Source organism: Colossoma macropomum, unplaced genomic scaffold (genome assembly GCF_904425465.1).
Source record: "Colossoma macropomum unplaced genomic scaffold, Colossoma_macropomum, whole genome shotgun sequence".
In the NCBI taxonomy this organism is placed as follows: Eukaryota; Metazoa; Chordata; class Actinopteri; order Characiformes; family Serrasalmidae; genus Colossoma; species Colossoma macropomum.
In genome coordinates this window covers 21,457,397-21,484,489 of record NW_023494806.1, presented here as the reverse complement: position 1 = coordinate 21,484,489, position 27,093 = coordinate 21,457,397, and the positions used below count along the sequence as shown (strand labels likewise).

The following is a 27,093-nucleotide window of genomic DNA, read 5'->3' as shown; positions in this document are numbered from 1 at the left end:
ACTCACACACACACACAGAGCAGACAGAGTCTTTCAGCTGAGCTGCTGCGATGCGCTCCGGCCTGAGAGTCTGACCTGCTTTCATGTTGTGGATTATGCGGATGAACTGGACTCTGCTGACGTGCGTCCTCGTGGCCTGCTCGTTGCCCGCGCGCCACCTCGGTGAAGCGCGGCCACAGAGACGGCTCGCACGAGACCGGGCGCGCGCCCGAGCCGCGGCCGCCTGCTCGGGCGCGTGCGAGCCGTCCGTCTGCCCGCGCGCGCCGGACACCTGCTACTTTGGCGTGGTGAAGGACCCCTGCACGTGCTGCCCGGTGTGCGCGGCCGGCGAGGGCGAGGCGTGCGACGACGAGCGCGCGCTCTGCGGTGAGGGCCTGAGGTGCGCGCGCGACACGGCTGGACGCTCCGAGTGCGCGTGCGCCGAGCAAGGCGAGGTGTGCGGCAGCGACGGCAGGACGTACCCGAGCGCGTGCCGCCTTAAGGCCGAGAATAGGAGGGCCGAGCTGAACCGCGCGCCGCCCGTTCTACTAATTCAGAAAGGCGCGTGCGGGACCGGTGAGTGACCCACAGGGGGGGGAAAAAACCTCTAGTGTTGGGTTAACTGTGAGTGACCACACTGACAATGTCACTTCAACTCTATTCAACTTTAAAACGTGACAAAAGCAGCTTAACTGGTTTATTCAGCTCCGATGAAGTCTTTGAATATAATAAAAGCAAATTAACGTTTATATGAACAAAAGCATCGCTGCATGTAGGCCTAAGTGCTAACTGGACAATATAACTGTTCACTCAGTACTACGTGCGATTGTTCATTCAAACCCCACAAGTCCATATTCAACACAACAGACAATAACTAAACGCTCCATGTGCTCATCAACCTTCTAATTCAACGCTGAAGGTGCTAATTCAACTCTCCATGTGCTTATTCAACTCTCTGTGGGTTCTAATTTGATACCATAGGTTCTAATTCAATGCTGAAGGTGCTAATTCAACTCTCCATGTGCTAATTCTACACTGTAGGTACTAATTTGATACCATAGGTTCTAATTCAACGCTGAAGGTGCTAATTCAACTCTCCATGTGCTTATTCAACTCTCTGTGGGTTCTAATTTGATACCATAGGTTCTAATTCAACGCTGAAGGTGCTAATTCAACTCTCCATGTGCTTATTCAACTCTCTGTGGGTTCTAATTTGATACCATAGGTTCTAATTCAACGCTGAAGGTGCTAATTCAACTCTCCCTGTGCTTATTCAACTCTCTGTGGGTTCTAATTTGATACCATAGGTTCTAATTCAACGCAGGTTCTAATTCAACGCTGAAGGTGCTAATTCAACTCTCCATGTGCTAATTCTACACTGTAGGTACTAATTTGACACCATAGGTTCTAATTCAATGCTGAAGGTGCTAATTCAACTCTCCATGTGCTTATTCAACTCTCTGTGGGTTCTAATTTGATACCATAGGTGCTAATTCAACGCTGAAGATGCTAATTCAACTCTCAATGTGCTTATTCAACTCTCTGTGGGTACTAATTTGATACCATAGGTTCTAATTCAACGCTGAAAGTGCTAATTCAACTCTCCATGTGCTTATTCAACTCTCTGTGGGTTCTAATTTGACACCATAGGTTCTAATTCAACGCTGAAGGTGCTAATTCAACTCTCCATGTGCTAATTCTACACTGTAGGTACTAATTTGATACCATAGGTTCTAATTCAACGCTGAAAGTGCTAATTCAACTCTCCATGTGCTTATTCAACTCTCTGTGGGTACTAATTTGATACCATAGGTTCTAATTCAACGCTGAAAGTGCTAATTCAACTCTCCATGTGCTTATTCAACTCTCTGTGGGTTCTAATTTGATACCATAGGTGCTCATTCAACACCATAAGCCTGAATTTACCACTGAAGGAGCTAATTTAACAGTATAGGTGCTAATTCAACACATTTGTTTAACACTGTAGTTGTTATAAAACTGATTCAATGCTGAAGGTGCTAATTCAACTCTCTATGTGCTAATTTGACACTGTATGTTCTGTATGTATCACTGTATGTTTCGAATTTAACACTGAAGTAGCTAATCTAACAGTATAGGTGCCGATTCAACACATTTGTTCAGCACTGTAGTGATTATTGAACCTTCTGATTCAATGCTAAAGGTGCTAATTCAACTCGCTGTGTGCTAATTCTACACTGTAGGTGCTAATTCATCACTCAAAGCCCTAATTTAACACCGTAGGTGATAGTCCAAGGCCATTATTAGCAACCATTTTTCCGTGATTCAACACAAGTGCTAATTCAACACCATGTTCCTTTAGTGCTGTTGGGACTAACTCTACACTGTAGACATTAAATCAACATCAGTGGCGCTAATTGAACCGCTCCATGTACTGATTCAAACCTGTAGGACCTAATCTGCTGGGGATGGTAATCTTACACCTCAAGTGTTGATTAAACAATGTAGGCACTAATTCACCCTTCTGTGTGCTAATTCAGCACTCTAGCTGCTAATTCAGTGTCAGTAGTGCTAATTCAACACTGTGTGTGCTCATTCAACACTAATTCAGGACCATGCAATGCTATATGCACTAATTCAATACAAAGGGCATTCATTGAACACTACAGGTGTTAATTCAACACTGTAGCAGCTAATCCAACATTAGGCACTAATTTAATACCATTAGCATTCACTGCTTTAGATGTTCAGTCAACACCATAGGCATCCATTCTTGAATTCGCTAATTCAGCACTGTAGCTGTTTATTTAGTACTGTTAGCGTTAAACTGATGCTCCATACAGGTGTTAATTCAATACTGTATTATTTCAACATTGCATGTCATTCATTTCGTGACAGGAAATGTAGCTATAAACTGAAACAAAAGTCATATTTTTTATGCATTAACTAATTTACATAATAATTGCAACTGTTGTGGAGATTTGTTGCTGCAACACAACACGCTAGACTTATCTAATAATAATGCTTCAATAAGCTCTGAGGAATATCAGCAGTTTTTGACCACGGCCTCACAGTAAATTACACGAAATACGCGTCGCAGCTATGAGCTGTCAGAGCGTGAGGATGAAGTCTGTGGAACTAATGCTGAATGATGTTGTGGGAGGAGGAAAGGTAATCTATCTGCTCAATGTCTCTGCAGCTTCACCGTTTTATAGAAGCCACACTTTTACATGGGCGAGGACAACAAGAGACCGAGCATGAGGTCCTGAAAGAGTCAGAGGCAGGAGGTGGCAATACATAAACCTATAAATCAATCAATATATCCATCAAAAAGTAATTTTACCTTTATCTTCATGTTTTCATGGAAAATAATCAAAAAACCTGATAAAAACATGTATCGCTATGACTGACATGGCTTCTTAACCCTAAATACACAACACTGCAAAGGTTTAGACTCATGAGTATTAGTCATACTAATAATTGTTGTTAATTTATGTAATTGTTGTTACTTATATAATTTTATTCTGGATAATAATTTGAGGTTATTATTTGTAGAGATTAATTATATGAACCATTAATGGTGGTTATTACTAATTGAATTCCTGATATTACCTTTATTAGAGCTTCATTTCATATATTCATTTTATTTTAACTATATTTTAATTTTAACATATTTTAATTTAATTATTCATTCTAGATATTAATTGTATTAGAAATTCATTCTAGATATTAGCTTTATTAAAACTTCTTTCTGGATGTTAATTTCAGGTTAATAAATCTAGACATTAATTATATAACCCATTCATTGTGAGTATTATTAATTTTATTTCCTGATATTACATCGATTGGAACTTCAGTCCATATTTTAATTTTATTTAAATGTTTACATTTATTTTATTTTAATTGTATTATATTTTAATTTTATTAAAATATATCTGTATGTTAATTCCATACTAATGTTATTACAGTTTAATTCTGGAAATTAATTCTATGGCCATTAATTCTTGATATCAATTTTATTATAATTTACTTCTGGATGGTAATTTTAGTAGGACTTCATTTTAAAAGTTAACTTTATTGTAACTTTATTCTGAATATGAATTTTATTAGAAATTTAATTTGGATATCAAATTAATTATAACTTAATTCTACATTGTAATTTTTTTAGAATTTCATCCTTGATATTAATTTTATTGTGATTTATTTCTGAATATAGATTTAATTTGAATTTCATTGTGGATATAAATTTTATTAGAACTTCATTGTCAATATTAAATTAAGTTGTACTTCATTCCGGATATTTATTTAATTTTTTCATAGTTCCTGAATATAACTTTATTGGAGCTTAATTCTGGATATGAATTTTATTAGAATTTGATTCTGGATATTTATTTTATTACAAAATCATTCTAGATATTAATTTTATTGGGATTTCATCCAGAATATTAATTTTATTAAAACTTCCTTCTGGATATTGATTTGACTAGATCTTCATTCTGGATATTAATTTATTAGAACTTCATTCTATATATTCAATTTATTAGAACTTCATTTGAAATATTTAATCAAAACACAATTTGACATATCAATTTTATTAGAATTTCATTCTAGATAGTAATTTCATGATTTTGTTCTGATACTAACTTTATTAGAACTTCATCTGATGTTTACCAGCTTTCCCAGTCATTCACAATCTTCTGCAGCTCTATCCGGACACATCTAACGTACACATTTTGAATGGTGGTGAATATACATTTATTTAAATGTATATAAATTAGGCACCTAATCAGTTTATTTCATTAATAAAACTCCAAAAGTATAAAACTCACTCATGATTACATAACCTATTATTAATCATCCATACTTGCATTTGATATCTATGATGATACTCATCTGCTTTCAGCTTTTATACCCATCAAATCACACAAACTTTCTGGCGAATAATGCATTCCAAAACTTATTCAAGGGTTCGGACGTCAATACAGTGATTGGAGTCTGACTTTACAACTTCATGCAAAATTCAAACAAGGCCCCTCATAAAGCAGTAAGAGGAGGCATTTATGTGGTAATGGATTTATTGGTATGCCTATAAAGCTCTGGAAAAGCATAAAAATGGCTCTGCATGCCAGAGCTTTTTCAATGTCAAGAGAACTTTAATGGCTCTTACTTCACTACATAATGCTGCCGGTGTGCTCCAGCAGCGCCGCTGACCTTGGAAAAAAGCAGTTTCTGATACATGCTTCATTTCTGTACGACGCCCGCTGTAACTTTGAGCTCGCTGGCCTTCAAACTCGAGTGCGTGGACAATGTAGCGCTTCTGAGGATGAATATTATTTTAACATTAACTCAAAAGTTCATTGGCATTACAAGAGTTTCATACATGCCAGCGTCACTCTCAAACAGTTACCCTTCATAGACGTCCAAATGCCTGTGTAGTGCTACAAAATGGGTCAAAAATAATACATGACATGATATAGCTGGAAGAAGTCACCATCAGATAGTCTTTCATACTGATTAGATATGATATATAGATAACTGCTAACTTTAAGTGGGAAATTGAAGTTTTAGGTTCTGCATATTTGAATCATTCAGATGATTCAGAATTGTTCACAGTGGTGGTGATAGGAACCAGACGTCCACCTCTAAAAGCTCCCTCACCTTATATCAATATTTTGAACTAACTTTTTTAATGTATGTGGATAAAAAAAATTGGAAAGAAGGGAGCGAGGAATGATGGAAGTAAAAAAAAGGAGAGGAAGGATTAAAATAAGAAGAAGAGGAAGAAATTTAAGAAAGAAATAAAAAAGGAAGGAAGGAAGAGAAAAAGGTAGCAAGGAATGAAGGAAGAAAAAGAAAGAAAGGAAGGACGGGAAGAAGAAAAAAGAAGAAAGAAAGGAAGAAAAGAAAAAGAGAAATGAAGACAAGAAAGGAAAGAAGGATGGATGAAATGAAAAGAAAGAAAGAAAAGAAAAGAAGGGAGCAAGGCTAGAAGGAAAGGTAAAAAGGACGAAGGCAGAAAGAATGAAAGAAACAAGAGAGACATAAAGGAAGGATGGAAGGAAGGTAAAAGAAAGAAAGGATGAACGGGAGGAAGGAAGGAAACAAAAAAACAAGGAATGTAGAAAAAGAAAGAAAGGATGGAAAGAAGAAAAAGAGAGGAAGAAAGGAAGGAAGGATGGATGGAGAAGAAAGAATGCACATTCTAAACTTCAGTTAGTTGAAATTAGTTGGAAATAATCATGCAGACTTACTGCCTTGAAAGAGTTTAGTAAAGTCACTTAACAGGTTAAAGTATGTTTGAGTTGTGGGTGCTTTCTGTTTTTCAGTGATCCTCATTTCTGCAGACCAATCATTTTAAATAGTCTCAGCTAGTTTAATCCTGCAGTGCTCTACTTTTTCTGTTTACTCTGGATTCAGTTACGTCGGTTTGAATCAGCCTAGTTAGGCTAACCTCATCGTTTAATTGCATTTTGTGGCAAATATTAATCTGTGTTCAATGCGTTGGTATCAACTGTGGAACAACTCGGGTATTTTAATAGCTACATATTGCCTAATCCAGTGTGTTTCTCAACGCTGGTCCTGGAGGCCCACCTATCTGCTCTTTTTAGTGGTTTCTCTGCTCCTGATACACCTGTTCCAGCTAATGGGCCTCCAGGACCTGGGTTGAGAAACACTGGTCTAATCCATTAGTAGTAAAGAAATGCCATTTCTAAGAAACCCAAATGGCTTTAAGCAAAGGGCTGATATTCACCAGCTGAGCGTTCTTGGCTGCAGGCTGAACTGATAGACCTAAACACGAGACCTAATCTCGTTTAAAAGAACAAAAACATGTAAAATGCATTCAAACTTAATATTTTAGCGTGAGAATATGCTGTAACAGAAACAAATGAAAAATGAGAAAAAATAGGATTTAAATAGAAACCACAAAAGCTGCTAAGAATGCTGGGGAACTCTTCAGTCTGTAGGACTCATCCAGTTCAATTCATCTTAACTAGCTTTACTTAAGTAACAGACACATTCAATAAGAAATAGTGGGTGTTACTAGATTTGCATTAAGAATACATATTTCACATCTGATAACAGGAGTTATAACTTCACACATGAGTTAGTTCATTACTTATTTATAAGATATGTTATCACATATACATACTGAGCAAAATATAAAGCTAATGTCACTATTAGAAAGTCATCCATCTCAGTGGAGATTTGCATACATTTGTATGTTTGTATAATATTATTAATTAGTGAAAGAGTTTGTTGTAAATGTACAGGACAACAGCATGTAGGGGAGAGCGGGGCACAACACATTTTGGTTTTTGTTGAATAACTTTACAAAATATTTAAGCTGTACCAATCATATTTTTATACAAGCAACATAAACATCTCTGCTACAAACACTTAAACTTTGTTTCTAGCAAAACCAACTGTTCATGTACAATTCCACTAAAAATGACGGGAAGCACATTATTAAAATTTAACCCATGGGTTGGTTCACTGTAACAGACTGAGGGTTTAGATTTAACACTTGCTAGAAAAGTTGATGGATTAGAGCATAATCCATAATTCTATGTAGTAAGAAATACATATTTTCCAACCATACTGCATCATGTGTTATCTATCCATAATACAGACAGACAGCTCAAATGATAGATACACACGCACATCAGATTGTATATGAACATTGAGATGAGTCTGTGTGTCAAACAGTGACATGTATTTTTTGTCCAGTGGAAGACAGCAAACAAAAAACATCACACATCAGTAAAATATGGAACATTGTTTCTGAAAAACTACAGCTTTACCAGCTGTTAATGTCAATTTCATTAATATTCTTATTTAAAATCAAAATACTAACATCTGAAAGACACTAATGAAGTAGAAGAAAATGAATGTCAGATTCTCAGATGTTTTCTCTTTTTCATCGTAAAATCTGTGCAAACCTATAGAACAAAAAGACAAAATGTATTTTATTTGTCTTTGGTTTCTAAAGGTGGCTTAGTTGTAACACTGTGACAACTAACCCCGCAGTATGGAGGTTTTATATAAGCCTAACTAGCACTTGCTGTGAGCTTGTCAGCTGTTTCAAAACGGTGGTATGTTGGATTTTGTGAGTTACTCAAACAGCTCAGTGACTGAAAAAAACTTGTGTTGAAAAAAAGACATACATGCCCTGAAAACACTCTTTGGCACAGATTTCTTTAAAACGTTGACAAATCCCCTCAGTATTTTGCTCCCCTACATCGTTTATAAATATGAATACACACATCAACAACTGCATGAACTGTCATTTATAAACATTTGTACATTTTCAAAATCTGATTACCTCACAGCTATGAATGATCAGTTAATGGCTCATTAAAAAAAAGCTATTATTAAAAAAATTAAAGTAAGCACTGGGTAAAAAGAATGTATATTCCATTATAAAACAGAGACTAACATAGTCATTGCTGTGTAATACTTGTATTTGTTTTGTCATTAGCTTATCTTCTCTTTTTACACCCTCCAACAGCGTGTTTTATCTTGCGGAACACAGGCCTGTCAGAGATGAGCCAATTAATCCATAGATTTATTTCCAAAATAACATGACAGTAGATATTATACTCAGCTCAGCCCTCCTGCAGCAGTCTTGAAGGTTTGAATGAAGTCTCACATGTCTAAGTGTACTTGGCCGCTTTCCAAGAGATTCACAACTATTTGGGTCTGAAGGCGGCGCCCGAGGGGACGCTACCTGTGACAGAGAACGCCGTGCGACATGCTCCAACATCTATCCCTGCCAACAGCTCCAAACAGGTCGAATCTCAGTGGCCTACATGCTGCTAAAAACAATCTAGGCCACGGTTCTGCACTCGCAAATCAACAGCCGCCGTCCAGCGGGACTTACAGTGGAACAGATTGGCGTAGTAGTGAAACAGTAAAGTGCCATGCGGATTACTGAGCATGTGTTTAAAAAATAATAAAGGGTTAGGGGACGGAGCGTGGAGAGAGTAGACAGTGACAGATGAGAACAGTTGGAGTTCTGCCAAAAACGATCCCTGGTAGCGAGGCCGAGACCGGCAATTTTGCATTTGTGGAAGAATTCACTGATATGCGTTCTGTCATGTTGCATTCGGCAGAGAAAATAGACAATTAGGCACACTTGTATACCCTACAGGCCAAGAGTACGGGAGCAAGAAAGTTGCAGAAATATTTGACAATTTAGTCAATCTGCCAACAGTCAACACTACATGTTTATTGACATGTAGTTCAACCAGAATATTGAAGTGCTGTGTTCTAAATCTAGCGTTTTCTGCCGGAAAAAACCTTCACTCTTTGTTGATAACAGTGTCTTATTAAGCAGTTTAAAGTTCTTTCGACACTCAATATAACACACCTGATTGTGTAGTCTGGCGGGGCCAATCATGAGGACAACCATGCTAAATTTTGGTGAAGATATGGGTGGGAATGTAGACTTTTTAGAATAGGAACAAACTGTGTAATTTCTAAACCGATCCCAAAAGAGGTGGGTCCTACTTGGTTCTTCTGAGCAAGAACCTCTGAAATGAACCAAGCCTCAAAAGAAGAAACTGACTAAGAACATAAAGAAGAACTACTAAGAGGTACTAAGACTCAAAAGGAAAAGCTCTCTAAGAGGACGAGGAAAAACCATGGAGAGGAATCAAGACTCAAAAGGGGAAACTGACTAAGAGCAGGAGAAACTACCACAAAAAGAAACCAAGACTCAAAAGGAGAAACTCTCTAAGAGCATGAAGAGGAACCACTGAGAGGAAACAAGATTTAAAAGAAGAAGCTCTCTAAAAGGATGAGGAGGAACCACTGAGAAACTCCCTAAGAGGATGAAAAGGAACCACTGAAAGGAACCAAGACTTAAAATAAGATGCTGTTTTAAAAGATGAGGAAGAAACACTGAAAGGAACCAAGACTCAGAGGGAGCTGTGCTATTGTCCCTGATGGTGCCAAATCTGTGACCAAGAGTCTAACACAACATAACTGTCCTCTCTCTTTGGTAGAGTAGGGTGGTCCTCCTTTTGCCTCCATCACTCAACAATATGCTAGCCAACATGAGCGTCTATTAGCTAATGGACAGAATTAGCAGTTAGTGTTCTCCTCCAAGGGTGTTGAGCTGTGCAGTGATGTTGCATTAGCAAAGAATAAGAACCGTCTAAAATAATCTTTGAGAATATCTAAAAAACTAATCTAAGTGCTGCTGCTACTGTCGGGAGATCCTAGTCTTCAATCTCCCAACTAGGATCAATTGTATCAATGACTGAAGGCTTATATTCGTATTGAAGAGCGAGTGGCACAAGCAAGTTAGGCTCTCAGGCATAATAAGTGGATCTATGGCACATAGAAGTGGCTCCATGGTGGTCGAACCTGTCTGGAAGGCAGGTTAACATGAGCACATGAAGAAGATCGATAGATTGCACCAGCTACAGATAACTGTTCATAATCTCTTTGAAAATAATTGTACTTTCACAAAAGTAGTCTTGCTTCCATACCTTTGGCCTGTAGTTTGCACCACTGTAGAGACACAGTGGACTATTTGCAGAACCTCTTGGAAATAGATTTGGGCTGTGTCACGCTCCAATTTCTCATTTCTCCCTCTTATGAGGATCCATCAGACGTTTTTGATACTGTTTACCTGCTACGGTTCACCCTGGGGAGGCCGGCGCCCGCCTGCGGAGACGAGACTGCCGTCAGCTGTTGCAATATAAGCGGCCCACATCAATTTAACGCAGCGAAAACACCTCTGACAGGCTATCTCGCATACAGCAGGCGAGCTGGGGCCCGGACGCCCAGGGGCCGCCGCTGCGCTCCGAAACGTGGCTTGTGAGCACATGTTGCTATATTTTTTCCCTCCTGACCTATAAGGATTTTTTTTCTGCTCAACTGTGTAAAGGATGGTGGTTTTGCATGCAATTTTAACGTTAGCTTTCAGACCAGCTTCTGACAGCATGTGGTGTCTTTTGTTTTCTTTGTATGAAAATATTAGGCATATTTTCCTTAATATTTGTCTCAGATTGGTTTTGGTTTTTGGATGCACCTGAAAGAAACAGCATTGATCCAGACTGTTAAGCTCTTAACTATGGACCAAAAACATGACTAGCGTTGCTGAAACCTTCCCACAAATTATGCATAGAATTAAGAAAGCTGACTGAGGGAGGTCACCAAACGAGGCTGGAGCTTGGCAGCGTGGTGGTGATTGTGCGGCACTTTATGCGCAGTGGCTAGCGCTCTTAGAAGAAAAGCTTGGAAGAAATCGTGCTGGGTTTTGGATTCAACTAACCTTGAACATAATTATGTTTTCAGGCTGTTACAATCAAAACCCCAATTGTGAAGTGGCACAGCTTACAGGTTTTATGGCTGCAAACAACAAACCGCATCCCTGCTAAACCATACAAGATGTTCTAGGTTGGTAAAAGCAAGAAATTCCTGACGTGGCTGTGGCATTATATTGAAGTTGGGTTATAAAGCCTAATCAGTGGGGAACCCTCAGGGTGTTCTAGTCTTTCAGAGCAGGCCTAATGAGTTCTGTGATATAAACAAATACCCTTCTGTTAATTGTAGTTTCTTTTTATGTAATAGAGTCATCATCCTTCTTGTATTTGAACTCTGCAAATCTAGTAGTAATACAGAGGGCTCAGTTTTGTGAAGTCACTTCAGAAAGTCAGTTTTGTCCTTCTGGATGTTCTAGATAGTTCACTGGCTGTGAATTAGCCAGAGCCTAACCAGGTTTCAGGTAGTTGTTAGGAATGGAAAACAGCAGCGGCAGCTCTACGCCAGGACTCTTTACTGAAGAAGTCAGTGTAAAACTGTGACATCCAAGCTCAAATATATGTTAATATCTTTTACAAGCTTCAGATAAAACACATTTTTATCAGCTTTTAATCTAGAATGGTTAAATGTTAATGTGAACCGACATTAGCTCAATGCTAAGATAATTCTAGAATCCCATTAGTTTCCAGCAGAAATTAACTTTGTCATAGTTTTTTTCCTTGATTTGACTGAGTTTTACATGTATGGCCCAAACTGAAGGTCTAACTGTAGTAGTCTTGGTTGTCCACTGACTGTAATCTATGGCAGGTGTAGGTTAACACATACTGTTTTAGTCTGATTGCTGAAATAAAGTGTTTTAGCCAGAATGTAAGAACGCTTCATGGTTGGTACCAAAGTTGAAAAGAAACGAGTAAATTAAATATCCTGGTCAAAACCCTGGATTGAAAGCTACACTACGTAAGGTTTTTTTTTTTTGATTGAAAGAAATTATTGTCATTATTGTGTCAGTAGAAAAAATGCTAAAATAAGATGTCCATACTCTGCTGAAGCCTGAAATAATTTCCTTAAATTCTCTCTCAATCATCAAATGTATTGGGGAAGGGGTCCAAAGCACACATTTCCACTAGACAGGTCTCTAAATCCCCAAATCTCACATAGTGAAGCTTTAAGATTGTGAATAACACAACTTGGCATTTAATCAAGCAATCAGTACTAGTGATACGCTAGTGGGAGTGTGTAGGAAGAAGACTGCTGGCCTACATGTTGGTAAACAATGTTTTGTCTTCACTTCACAGCAAACATGGCTTCATTGATCTAGATTCAACACTCTTCCCAAATGTATTTATTTCCATTACTGGATATTGTAATTAGCCATATTTCTTCAGACTGGTGGCTCTGTTTTCCTGTTAGGGGGTCTTTCATCCTCAGACATTGTTCATTTTCCTCGACAGGCTCTCGGAACCCCGGCAGCATGCGCTACAAATTCAACTTCATCGCAGACGTAGTGGACAAGATCGCCCCTGCAGTCGTTCACCTGGAGCTGTTCAGAAGGTGAGGATGAATCACAGCGGTCAATCAGATCTGACCTCAGTGGAGGAGGAGAACAGAGCACAAGGTTCCCAAAAGCATCATAGTTGAAATGTTGCTTGAAATGTTTTCTTGTCAAGAAATCAGATATTTTTGTCCTCCGTACTTTAAATTTCACATTGCGCTTGCCATTTATTTATTTTTTTAATATGCTAAACAACACTGAGAAGTATAACGCCAACACACTAAAGCTGTGACGGAGGTGAGTGTGACAGGGTGGATATATATACACACACACATATATATACATACACACACACATATATATATACATAATGGGATAAGTTGCACTGGCCATATTTTGGTTTAATTTTTTCTGTATTAAATTCAACAAATCACCTTATATAGTACATATATATAATAATAAAATGTCTTTTTTTATGTCCTTTTAATGGAAGCGATGAAGGTATACATCCTGTAAATGGGCTCATTGCCATGAAAACGACTCAAAAATGAGAAATGTTTTTCCTCAGACTGCCATACGCCGACCAAGAGGTACCTGTGTCCAGTGGCTCTGGGTTCATTGTGTCCGAAGACGGCTGGATAGTGACCAACGCACACGTGCTGTCCAACAAGCAGCGTATCAAAGTGGAGCTGAACAGCGGGGTCCACTATGATGCCACCATCAAAGATGTGGATCAGAAATTAGACATCGCTCTGATTAAGATCGACTCAGAGGTAAGTTCACCTCATCCCACCATGTACAAGTGATCATTAGCATCCTGCTCCTCCCCGGCTGTCTGCTCAGCATGGAATGAAAATGTTTACACGAGCTATGAGTCAAGCTGTTCATTGAGCATTTGCTGCTCATTCAAAGTAGCCACGCTTGGCGGGTTTTGTGGCAGCACTTTGTTTCATTGCCACGGTCCACTGCCTTGCCATCGCTGAGCAACATCAAAGCATCTGGAAGCAAATGAATCCTGAGGGAGTCCAGTAGATGTTCCAGAGACGCGTCAGCGAGGGCCTTCGCCGCCTGAAATTAGATTGCGTTTTCTTGACACGGTCAATTTGTCCCCAGACTTGCTCGGTCCTGCTCTTATGAATTCATGGTTACAGCTTGTTTCTGTGCCTAACGATGATGGCAAACACATCTGTTACAGCTCCCAGTGCCCACTGCTTTTGTAAACAGAGTGTCTGAAGAGCATGGAGCTCTCTCTGGCCTGCAGAGAGGGGCCGAAGCCAGGGCTGGGGGAAGTGGGGGTGTTGAGAGGGCTGCAGCAACCCCAGATTTCAGAACTGTTTAACTTCACTTCTTTAAAAATTGCCATTTGTTGGCCATTTTGGACACAAGCAGTAGTTGCAAGGGAATTCTGTGCCCCAAAGCAGCCCAATATTTTTTTTAAAGCCTAAAAAAAGTTTCAACAAATGTGATTATTACCCATTCCTATCCATTTTGTCGATAACTGTATTAATCTCTTGCTAATTTCTTGGCTCTCAATCTACTTTCATGCCTGTTGTAATGTCTGTTTTTTTTTTTTCATTTTTTTTTACATTAAACCTGGATGTAATCTAGCGGTGCATGCTAATCAATCTTCACAGACCCATCAATGGCCCATAAACATTTAGAGCAGAGGGAAAAACTCCATGCTTCTTTTGCCACTAACGTCTCCTAATAACAGGAGAGCTTGATGTGTTTTCCTGCAAGTTGGTTGTGTTTAGTTCAGTTCAGCATGGCTATAACAGGCCTTCAGTTCAGGCCAAAACTGTCGGTCAAAAACTTGGAAAAAACACCTCTACAGTAATAGTAATTTCTGCTAGCGGCCCTATGAGATTCCAGTACTATGTAAGCACAAAGCTAACAGAGATTCTCTTTAACATGTATTGTAAATTCAAGATTAAATAAAGACATTTGAAGCGTGTAAAAGACATTAACATGTATTTGAGCTTGCATGTATCAGTTTTATAGTGACTCGTCACAGTGCAGCTCATATTCAAAATCAATGATGTATTTAGAACTTCCAGAGGGCGTGGAGGGACCCTTGTCTTTCAAAATTGGTCCCACACTTAGTAACGCAAAACACAATCACTTGATTCCGCTGTCACTTCCTAATTATGTTGGTAGTTAATCTAACATGGAAAGCCTTCAGTTCAGCTCCTGAAGGCCCAACCAATGGAACAGCTCTCTTGGCAGTATCTATTTAGATACCACTAAGAAAACAAGTCTTGACTGGATAACTGACCACTGGGAAACAAGCCTTATTGCCCCCTATGCTTACTGTTGTGTGTTGCAATCTATCCGAATGTCTATGTGTATCGTTGTAGAACATTTATAAAGCTTTACACAACACCTTTTTTAAATAAACAAGGAGTCAGCAATAAAAAATCATCAATTTTTCATGATCAGTATTGATAATTTTGACTGTTGCCGCACTAGTAATGATCCACCATACCCTACAGTAGGGCAGCAGCATGAAGCAAGCGCAGCGAGGGGCAATCATCCTAACTTGGCCCTTAGCCATCACACCACCGCCTGCTGCTTTGGTACATGACTTAGTAAGGTGTGGGAATGAGATAATTAAGTCATAGCCACAACTTAGTAAGGTGTGGAAACGAGAAAATTAAATCATAGCTACAACTTAGTGAGACGTGGAAACACAGAGGATCAGAAAATTACGTTGTATCCACATCTTAGCAAAACGTGTGAGATAATTAAGTCATAATAATTAAGCCATAGCCATGAATTAGTAAGACGTGGAATGAGATAATTAAGTCGTATTAATTAAGTTAGGATCGTGACTTAGGATGACGTAGGAACAAGATAATTAAGTCATAACAATGAGATAGTAGGGTGTGGAAATGAGGTAATTATAAAATAAATAGTAAATAAATCAGTCATGGCTACAACTTAGTAAGACATGGGAACAAGATAATTAAATCATAGCCATGATTTAGTAAGACGTGAGGTTGAGATAACTGAGTTGTAGCCACGACTTAATTAGATGTAGGAATGAGATAATTAAGTCATAATAATTAAATCATGCACACAACTGAGTAAGGTGTGGGAATGAGATAATTAAGTCATAATAAATAAGTCATGTCCATAATTGAGTTGTAGCCACAGCTTAATTAGACATAGGAATGAGATAAGTCGTAATAATTAGGCCATATGCATAACTGAGTAAGGTGTGGGAATAAGATAACTAAGTCATGTCCACGACTTAGTAAGACATGGGAACAAGATAATTAAATCATAGCCACTATTTAGTAAAATGTGAGGTTGAGATAATTGAGTTGTAGCCATGACTTAATTAGACATAGGAATGAGATAATTAAGTCATAATAATTAAATCATGCACAACTGAGTAAGGTGTGGGAACGAGATAGTTAAGTCATAATAACTAAGTAATGTCCACAACTTAGTAAGATGTGGGAACAAGATACTTAAATCATAGCCACTATTTAGTAAGATGTGAGGTTGAGATAATTGAGTTGTAGCCACGACTTAATTAGACGTTTAAAAGAGATAATTAAGTCATAATAATTAGGTCATATGCACAACTGAGTAAAGTGTGGGAACGAGATAATTAAGTCGTTATAGTCATGTCCACGACTTAGTAAGATGTGGGAACAAGATAGTTAAATCACAGCCATGACTTAGTAAGGTGCAGAAACGAGACGTAAAGTCGTGGCCATGTTTTAGTAAGGCAGCACCAGCAACTTCTACCAAAGGTCTACCGCAGTCTACAGTAGGGCAGCAGCACAAAACAAGTGCAGTGACTGGCAGTCACGCTAACTCGGCCCCTAGTCGTGCATGCGGCCGCCTGCCACTTTGCTACAAGGACAGAAATGTGATGGGGGAGGCAGATGGTCGGCATCTGATGTTGTAGTGCACAGGCCGCCTGCGGGGGGGGAGGCAGGGATGGAGCAGGGCGTCGTGCCTGAGGAGAGCAGGTAATAAAGTGAGACTGTCATTCCCCTCACAGTAAAAACGCACCCCATCCAGGCATGGACCAGGAGTGGAGGCAGGCAGAGGCAGGTTCTGAGCCAGGCTTACTATCCACTTCACAGCAAGGAGCTTTTTCAGGTATTACTGGAAGAGCGGAGATTTGTGCTGTTTTCACTACACGGCCCAGTTTTCGGAGGATAATAACTACTCATATTCCAGCCCTGCAAGGAATATGGCAGTCTTTCGAATGAACTCTATGAACTAGATCACACTGAAAGCTCTTTTGTGCAATATTGCGATGTGTATTTTGTGTGAAAAAACGTGTATTGTGTCAGCAACGCTGAAGACGTTCCTGGAAATAAGGCTTTAGTCTCAGTGGGACTGTCCCTGATTGAATAAGGGTTTTGATCAGTTGTCTGCATCTGCTGTTCTGAAAAGCAGTTAGACTGTTTGTTCTCTTGTGGATATTGGAGGTCAATACGAGAAAGCAGTGACCGGTCCAAAGGAGAGAATTGGAAACGTCCTGAAATGTTGCTGCAGGCTTAGAAAGTACATTTGTCTCCGGTCCATGAGGGAATCTATCCGAGTTAAATGAAAAAGCACTTTAGTGTTTGTAAGAAATCAATCAATCTCTCTCTAATTTTCTATTTCTCTCTCTTTCCGGCTGCAGGAGTCCCTCCCCGTGCTGTTGCTGGGCCGCTCCTCGGACCTGCGGCCAGGTGAGTTCGTGGTTGCCGTGGGCAGCCCGTTCTCCCTGCAGAACACGGTCACCACGGGCATCATCAGCACCACCCAAAGAGGTGGCCATGAGCTCGGCCTCCACAACTCCGACATGGAGTACATCCAGACGGACGCCATCATCAACGTAAGCGGAGCCTTTCAAGGCCTTCAGAAGGAAGTCTCAGATAGAATGGTTTACAGCTGACATAGTTAGCCCATACTATATAATGTGATATGTGAATAATAAGTCTTCACCACAAATTAGTAAGGGGTGGGAATGAGATAATTATCACAGTCATGAATTAGTAAGGTATAGAATTGAGATATTTATGATTGTGGCCATGACTAAGTGAGGTGTTGGAATGACTTAATTAACTCATAATAATTAGGTCATGACCACAACTTAGACAGATGTGGGAATGAGATAGTTAAGTTATAGACATGACATAGTAAGGTGTGGGAAAGAGGTAAATAAGCCATGGCCACAAATTAGACATGGGAGCAAGATAATTAAGGTGTAATAATTAATGGCCACGACTTAGTAAGTCATAATTGCTAAGTTTTAGCCATAACTTATAACCAATGTAGCCATGACTAAGTAAGGTGTGGGAATAATATAATTAAATCATAGCCTCAACTTAATAATATGTAGGGAACAAAGATAATTAAGTCATATAAGCTAAGTTGTAGCCATGCCTTAGCTATTACAACCGTATGTAGCCATGACTTAGTAAAGTGTGGGAACAAGATAATTAAATCATGGCCACAACTTAGTAAGGCGTGGGAATAAGATCATTAAATCATAGCCACAAATTAGTAATATGTAGGTAACAAGATAATTAAGTCAGAATAGCTAAGTTGTAGCCATAGCTTAGTTATTATGACTATTTGTAGCCATGACTTAGTAAAGTGTGGGAACAAGATAATTGAATCATAGCCACAACTTAGTAATATGTAGGGAATAAGATAATAAAGTCCTAATAGCTAAGTTGTAGCCACAACTTAGTTATTACAACCATGTGTAGCCATGACTTAATAAGGTGTGGGAACAAGATGATTAAGTCATGGCCAGAACTTAGTAAGGTGTGGGACTAAGACAATTAAATCATAGACACAACTTAGTAATATGTAGGGAACAAAGATAATTAAGTCATGGCCACAACTTGGTAAGGCATGGGAATAAGATAATTAAATTATGGCCATGACTTAGTAAGGTGTGGGGACAAGATAATTAAGTCATGGCCACAACTTAGTAAGTGTGGGAATAAGATAATAGGTAAAAGTAAGACATAGGAACGAGACACCTGAGTTGTTCCCAGACCCTACTAAGTCGTGGCCATGCATTAGTTCCCATGCCTTAGTGATTTGTGGCCACACGTTATTTTTATTAAGAAGGGATGTGACCAGCAGGGCCCGTACTACGATGGTCAGATGGTCATATCTCAGAATTGAAGATGTTACTATTGACTGACACAAACTACACTGAGATCGCTAACCATGATTGAAAGCTAATAATAAGCTAATGTGCACATATGTTTGGTAGAACTATTATTTTTATACTGCATAACTATTCAAACGACTGAGATATAGACTATAAAAGGGCTTGAAATGTTTAACCAAGAACATGAATAAAGCAAGGGAGCACATTAGGTCAGCCAAGTGGCCATTAGACAAATGTTAGCTCGCTGAGATCTCTTGAACCGAAGCACTTATGTTTCCTTATGCAGAGCTCAGAGCAAAGCATCTGAAAGTGTCTGTCCTTGCTTGTGAATGGACTTTTATGTCTCCTTGTTGTGTGAGCCGCAAAGAGCATTAAATCCAATTCAATGTCTTTCTTGCAGTACGGCAACTCGGGAGGGCCACTTGTTAACTTGGTAAGAGCGTTCATGCTCTCTCTTTTCATTTTCACTCGCTGTCTCAAGGTGATGCCCCTCTTTCGCCCTCTCTGGGCCTTGTGTTCTGCGCGTCTCAATTCGCGTTGGTTAAAAAAGAGGGCCCAAGGTCATGTGTCTGGTTTGTATTTGCTCAGTACACATGGCTGCGCTTCAGTGCTTCTCTTTCTCTATCTCTCCTTCAACCCTCTGTTGTTTTATGTCCACTTTCTTCTGGAGTCTTGCCCTGGATAAATGATCTGCCGTGCTTTATATTCTCCTATTGATCCTGAGAGGGTGAAAACAACATGTGCCCCCGACTGCGCCTCAGGCTAGCCCTTCAATCCAGCTTTCCCCTGCAATCCGCAATAAAAAAGTACTTTCATTTATAGGGAGGGAAAAGGACGCAGGGGAAGAGATATGTAAAAGCTCCAGTGTTGACTATGAAAAACATCATCAGGGCGCCGAATGATAAACACACCAAGGCTGAAGCAGCCCCAGCTTTAGACGTTATGAGTTCCACAATAACGTCCAGCAAACTTTGCTTTTAGAGCAGAGTGGAGTGGCTTCCAAAAGGCTGCTGTAAATTCTGACCAGCGGCAATATGTCTGAGTGGCATCATTACATTCTGATGTCCATCTGTCCTTTGTAGCTATAATGGACATCATTCATTTTGTGGCAGTATGAACAGTGGTAGACTCAACACAACACACAGCCCAATGTATCTACCATAGAGAACATTTCAAAATACACTACATGGCCAAAAGTATGTGGACAACTGACCATCACACCTATATGAGCTTCTTGTCCTTTTCCAAAACCATGGGCATTAATATTGAGTTGCCCCCCTTTGCAGCTGTAACAGCCCACATTCTGTGAAGGAATTTGTGGCCATTCAGCCAAAAAAGCATTTGTGAGGTCAGACACTGATGTTGGACGAGAAGCCCTGGCTTGCAGTCGACATTCCAACTTATCCCAAAGGTGTTCAGTGGGGTCGAGGTCATGTTTCCACTGCTCCAGAGTCCAGTGACAGCGTGTTTTACACCACTCCAACCGACAATTGACATTGCACATAGTGATCTTAGGCTTGTGTGCAGCTGCTCGGCCATGGAAACCCATTTCATGAGGCAGTTTTGAGTAGTGAGTGGTGCAAAAAAGAATAGCTGATTTTCACGTGTTACAGGCTTCAGCACTCAGCAGCCTCGCTCTGTTAGTTTGCGTGGTCTACATGGCTGAGCTGTTGTTGCTCCTAGACACTTCCATTTCATAATAGCGCTTACAGTTGACTGGGGCAGATCTAGCAGGACAGAAATTTCACAAGCTGACTTGTGGCAAAGATGGCATCCAATGACACTGCCACATTTAAAGTCACTGAGCTCTTCAGGACCCGTTCTACTGCCAGTGTTTGTCTATTGAGACTGCAAGGCGAGGGGTGTTCACATGCTGTTGGCCATATAGTGTAGGTCTCCTTAACAGGCCTATGAAAACTACATTTTCCACATATTTCTGAAATAAAGCAGTTTGATATCATATATAAACATTTAAACATTTAAAGTTTAAAACATGCCATTCACGCCACAGTCCAAGCCGTCTACATATGGAAATTAAGCAGCTTAATGCCAACATATTTCCATATATCCATCTATTTAGACTGCATTGTTTATCCCTGCCCACTGACACTAAAGTTATAGGTAGGGTTTAAGACTGGACTGCTTTTTGAATCAGGCATAATACAAGCCAGCCAGTTAGAAGAGAGCTCATAATTCAATTGTTGAGATGTAAACAAAGTTATTTCAGAGCAAGTTGATGTACAGACTCAAGTTTCTTTACAGTGGTGGTGATAGGAACCAGGAGTCATCATGACTACAACACAAATACAGCCGTTGTATTTACTATCCAAAACCAACCTTCACATCTTCTGAGTTTTATATGGAATACTGATAATTAATATTTTGGGAACTGATCTACCTCAACATCCTGCATGTATCCATCCACAATGAATGGATTTTGACAAAGACACAGTCTCAGTAGTTTCTGTCCAATTAATTCTTTACAAAATACTTCAAAAGTTTTGATGTAGCTATGGAAACAAAGCACTTTTCAGTCACTAAAATCAATTTGATGGAATCCAGCTGCCGAGCAGCTTTCAAAACATTTTTTAACACATTTTCATTGGAAACATAGCTAATGCTCTTCTAAAGCACCAAAAGCTATTTAACCCCTTAAATGGCCAGGGCCCACCAGCAGGCCTGAAGTTTTATTACACACTTCTATAACCCAAGAAGAACTCAGTCAGTTTGCATTGAAGTCACTGTAGTTGCTGAAAAGGCTTAGTATGTAATAAACCTGGGATTTTAAGAGGTTAAGTGATAACTTTGCCCCCTTGTGGAGAGTTTTCTGCCTGCTAAACATGAGTGAGTGAGTTACAAGCCAGTCTAAAAAAGACATTTTAGTCTAAAATGTTCTCTCAAAACTATTGTAAAACAAAGTCTGAGGCATCAGGCAGTGTGTTCATAACGACTTCATGTAGTTACTTTCTGTGAGGGAGCTTTTAGAGCCGTTAAACTCTTCATATGTCTTGTTCCTGTCACCACCACTGTGACTTGTTACGTTTCAGAGCTTCAAACAATTCTGAATGAATAAGTTTACTTCTTGTTTGCATCTTAACATTTTGGACAATTGGTGAAATTGCACTTTAAATGACAATAATAATGTCTTACATTAAATTCAGTTGATGACAGCCTGCAAAGTCCAGGTTAAGTCTTGAGTAACTCTGTTACTACACAAACATAATAAAGCACATTTTTCATACTGCGGTTGCTTCTATCAGTATAAAACCATTGCGCCTAATGTAACATCACTGGTTAAACTAGAGAATACTTTCCAAAATCAAGCTTAAACTGTGCAAGTTCTCAAAAGAGAAACACTCAAAGATTCTGACCGGGGCATCCTGTGGGCTTTTCAAGGCTACACTGTTCATTGTTCATTCATTTTAAAGGCTATTAGGCTACTGCGCTCTTTTTTCTGTTTCAAGGATGGAGATGTCATCGGCATAAACACTTTGAAGGTCACAGCGGGAATATCATTTGCAATTCCCTCAGACCGGATACGGCAATTCCTCGCAGACTCCTATGAGAGACAAAGGAAAGGTTTGTTCAGGCTTTTGCTTGCATTATTCAAAGGCCGTATATATACCCTCGTTCCGGCCTGATTGACCAAATTAGCCTTTGTTTTGTGGTCTGACTGCAGGAAGGACGCAGCCCAAAAAGAAATATATAGGAGTGAGGATGTTTCAGCTGACCCCATCGTAAGTTCACCCCAGGTTTGGAATATGTATGATATTTAATCTGAAATATTAGCAAGCTGTTTGCATTTATTGCATTTATATGATGCTCACAGAATTTGTAGTAGTAGCATAAAATATGTAGTTGTCAATGCATTATAACAATAATTTTCACATCAAAACCTACCACGTATCTTAGCACTAGCAATCCTGACTGGCCATTTTTTCGTGTCAACCCACAGCTATTTTAGCTACAGATAGCCAAGGATGATAAGCAGAAATAAAATGTGGCTTTTGCAACCCTAATCTTAACTTTACTTACTTTAAAAATCAAAATTAAAAATGTAACCATCACTACATCTGTTGTAAACATGTCTGCTCACCTTCTATTAGTCTTTAGAGTGAGACTTTCCAAGTTAAAGATGAGGAAAAACCCTGATCCAATGATGTATCTGTGTTGAAGGGTGTTAGCCAGATTGCTAAAGTTACTACTAGGAGGCTGAATATCTTATTGCTGTATCTTCAAAACATCATTACAGTGAAGAAAACAGATTATTTAAAGGACAGAAATGACACACCAGATGAGGAGGACAACAAGCTAAAGGCTAAAGTGCTAAAATTAGCGAGGTAGCCAGACTATCTAGGCACTTTACCTCAGTTTGGCTTCTTTTATCTGGTAAAAAAGGGTTAAAAACTTGTATCTGGTGTCCATTTCGCACTGAATGAGGACAGAATCACTTTTTTCTTCATGATTTTGTTCCATAACTGAGGTAATGTTAGCTAGATTGCATTTATTAGCCTGTAGATCAGTGGTTAGGCTAGCAGTCAGGATTGGTTGACGCTTCAGGGACTCCCAATGGTTGTATGATGTATTTGTGTAATGAATGCTGGATATTAGAATGTGAGAAATGAAAACTGATGGAAAAATTGTGAATTCTCTCAAATCAACAAGACTGGAGGATACAAAGCTGTATAAAACAAAAACTAACATGCTAAGTGCTAGTTTTAGTCCCGTTTCAGAAATACTACAAACAAGAAAAATAACATGCCTAGTGATGAAAGAAAAGTACTTAGCATGAAAGCTACTAAGCATGATCTCTTTTACATGATGCCCGTTAGCATTGTTCAAATGAGATGCTAACTGATCCCCCAGCTTTCGCTGGTTCCAAACCAAGTTAGCATTTTTCTTTAGTTTTTTTTATATCTTATTTCACCACAGGTTGATCAGGGAGCTGCAGGAGAGGGAGAGTGATTTCCAAGATGTGAGTTCAGGAGTGTACGTCTACGAGGTGATCCCTGGAACTGCAGCCTCAAGGTAAGAAAACAGGTCCAGACCTCCCCTCTGCTCTCCAGCTCCCACTCTCCCACAGCCAGAGGCCACACTCATACCTTCACCCAACCTCATTACACGATTTATGTCCTACTATGTGCCACGGGGCTTTTCTACAGCGCGGTTCTCCGCTCAGGAAAGATTCCTCTGTGGCCCCACTTTCCACCATAATAATGTGTCACTTACCGCAGGCCAGTTTGGCAATGTGCGAGAAGGTAAGCAAGAACTGGAGGGAGGATACATATGGCCCATCAAGACTTGGAGGACTGTGACGTGATTGAAAATGGTGCAGTCATCAAGTAGCTGGCAAACGATCCAAACTGCCAGAGAGGCTGAATCCGAACCCCATCAAAACCTTCCATGGTGGGCACCATCTCTGTTGCTGTGCTTGTTGGGTTGCCAAATGTCTTGGCAACAGTAAACAGGTAGCCAAGGTGATACCTCCAGGGAGACTCAATCAGAGCGACCCTGAAGGCCAGAGATGGAAATCTACCTCAGACTCATCTCTCCTAGCCAGAAAATAGCAGTTCTCTTAGGGCCAACTCCACATGAGACCAATCTGACACCAGGTATGGGAACGGGGCTGATATCAGCAGAAAATTCTGGATGGAATATTGGAGTGGGAAAAAAGGAATGAATAAGATCCAATCCTGTGACAAAACTGCTGCATGTTGTGATGTTAGCTGTATAGTTCTTCATGGTTGATTGTAGGGACTCTTTACAGTGGTGGTGATAGGAACCAGGAGTCACTATAACTACAACACCAATATAGCCATTTTATGTACAAGTGAAACTATATAAGTTTTTATATATAATATGTAATAACAAAATTGTGGCAAGTCCACAAAAATATCTTTTCTTTGGGGACTATTTTGCCTTACAGCATGCATGTACCACTGTACCATGAATGGATTTTTAAAAAATGAACTAATATGCAGGTGTCCAAGTGCTGTTTGTATTGTGTTTCGCAGCGCTGGCCTGATGAACCATGACGTGATCGTTAGCATCAATGGCCAGCTGGTTCACACCACAGATGATGTCAGCAATGCAGTGAAGTCTGGGGAACCGCTGTCCATGACGGTGCGGCGGGCTAATGAAGACGTCACGCTCACGATCGTCCCCGGGGAGCTAGAGTGACGGTGACGTAGGCGTGTGTGTTTTGTTGGGAATAATGTACAACAGCTTAATTTCTTTTGTGTGAACCAAGCAAACAGCAGGTACTGTGTGCTAAACAGCAGAGTACTAGCAAGGGCATTGTTTACAGGCCAAAAGTTTGGAAGCGACACTAATATAAGTTTAGCTCCTGTTGATTCCCACATCTGTAATCAGATCCACCAGATTTCCCCATTAAGAAGCTCCTGAAGGTTCATCCACTCAATCAGGTGTTACATTAGGAATGTGGAAAGAATTAAATACTGATGTAGTTTAGCGTTTTGCATTTTAGTTTGGTCTCTTTATTAGCTTCAGGCACTGCACTGAACAAAAGTAAACCCACCTAAAAACCTGTCAGGTTTCAGATGATGAGCCACGCATGACAGAAAAACCTTCAGACGGAAGGAAAGAACTGAAGTTCTCCACACAATAAATGTACGAAAAGAGGCAAAGCTTCTTGAAATATTTGGCTAGTCTGTAGTTTGCATAGTTACACTAGCTAGCATAACAGCAAAATTCAGCAGCAGGTTTAGTTTTAGTAAGTTTTAAAGGAATATGATCTGTAACTTACTAAAAACTTCAGACAGACTAGCTGACAACCTCAGCTAAATGAGCTATTGCGCTAGCTGGCATGTTTGCTAGCCAAACTACATGCTAGCCCACTGTTTCACACTGTTTTGCCTCTTTCCTTTAAACACCACATTGTAGCATTTCTTGCTTTTCTCACTAATTAAAGCCATATTCAAATTTCAGTTGTGAGTCATTATGTGACTCGGGTGCGACTCCATATTACCTGCTAGAAAAACCAACGTAGCAAAGCACATGTTGTGTTTTGGATGCTGGTATGCTGGTCATCCAGCATGACCATGCTGGGTAACCAACTAAACCAATGCTAGACTAGCATAAACCAGCATAGACCAACATGGAATGCATACGCCAACAAAATATTCTGGAACAAATTCCAGTTTCAGTTGTTGGCAGACGGACGTGAAAGGGGCATCCTGGCCTAAAACTAGCATTTAAGAAGTCATTTAATATGTAATATTTTGTACCAAAGCACCATCTTTCAGCCTCATTGGTTCATTAGAATTCATGATTTCGTTTTCAGCCATCAATGTTTTGTCACTACAATACCCAGCATGCATTACACAAATACATCACACAACGCTTAGCAAATCCTGACTGCTAGCCACTGATCTATAGAGTAATGAATACAGATGTGGTGTCAGCTAGTATTAGTCATTTAGCTCTATTCTCTATCAGTCGTCAAACTTGTTGAAAGAATGATTCAGTTTTCAACAGTGTGGCCAAGCGTGTCCACCTTCAGGATAGGTCATCAGAAGGGTCTTTAAACCAGGAAATCTCACCCAAGACCACTGCGGCACCGCTGTAAGAGGCTAGCATGAATATTTTTAAAAATTGAAAAATACTGCTACAAAAAAATACTGCTTGCTTTCCTACTTTTGGCCTGTGGTGTGTGTGTTGGGTTTTTTATTGGGTGAGTGTTGTACTGCTACAGAAGTGTGTTGTCAAAAGTGTATATAATTTTACATTATGCAATTACTTACCTGTATCATTGTTGTATGCATATCACTGTTGTTGGAAGAAAACTCCAAAATGGTAACTTTACAGGAAAAGGAAAAAAACCTACTTTACTTTTAATGCAAGTCAATGGAACCAGATTTTTACAAGTCATTTTGAGCCGTTTCTTCTGGTCCATTCCTCATTAAATTCACTATGTAATGTAAAGGACAGCAGGCATTTTCAAATTATGTCAAAAGCGAGAAACATGGAGATACAAGGTTTTCTTCCGACAGCAGCGATATGCACATTGTTTTGAATAAAAAGGGTGAATGTTTGAGGTTATTTTTATGGATAGGAGCTCCGAAACATCAGGTTTCGCAATCACTTAAACATACGGAGCTTTATATTATTAACTAAGCTTTTCTGATTACATGCAAGGGCATTTCAATATCTTCAGCAACTGGCAACTTCTTTGGAGTGTGCATTGCTGTGTTGATTCCAAATGCAG

General features: G+C 39.6%; 1 protein-coding gene across 1 annotated transcript; it reads left to right on the top strand.

The window, feature by feature from the left end:
• On the top strand, positions 1-25,242 carry htra4 (HtrA serine peptidase 4). The gene is made up of 9 exons (XM_036599251.1): positions 1-555; positions 12,684-12,783; positions 13,293-13,497; positions 17,376-17,570; positions 19,267-19,299; positions 22,331-22,445; positions 22,546-22,603; positions 23,799-23,894; positions 24,881-25,242. The coding sequence occupies exons 1-9, from the start codon at positions 84-86 to the stop codon at positions 25,044-25,046; spliced, it is 1,440 nt and encodes a 479-aa protein (XP_036455144.1). The 5' UTR covers positions 1-83; the 3' UTR covers positions 25,047-25,242.
• The last annotated feature ends 1,851 nt before the right edge of the window (positions 25,243-27,093 follow it).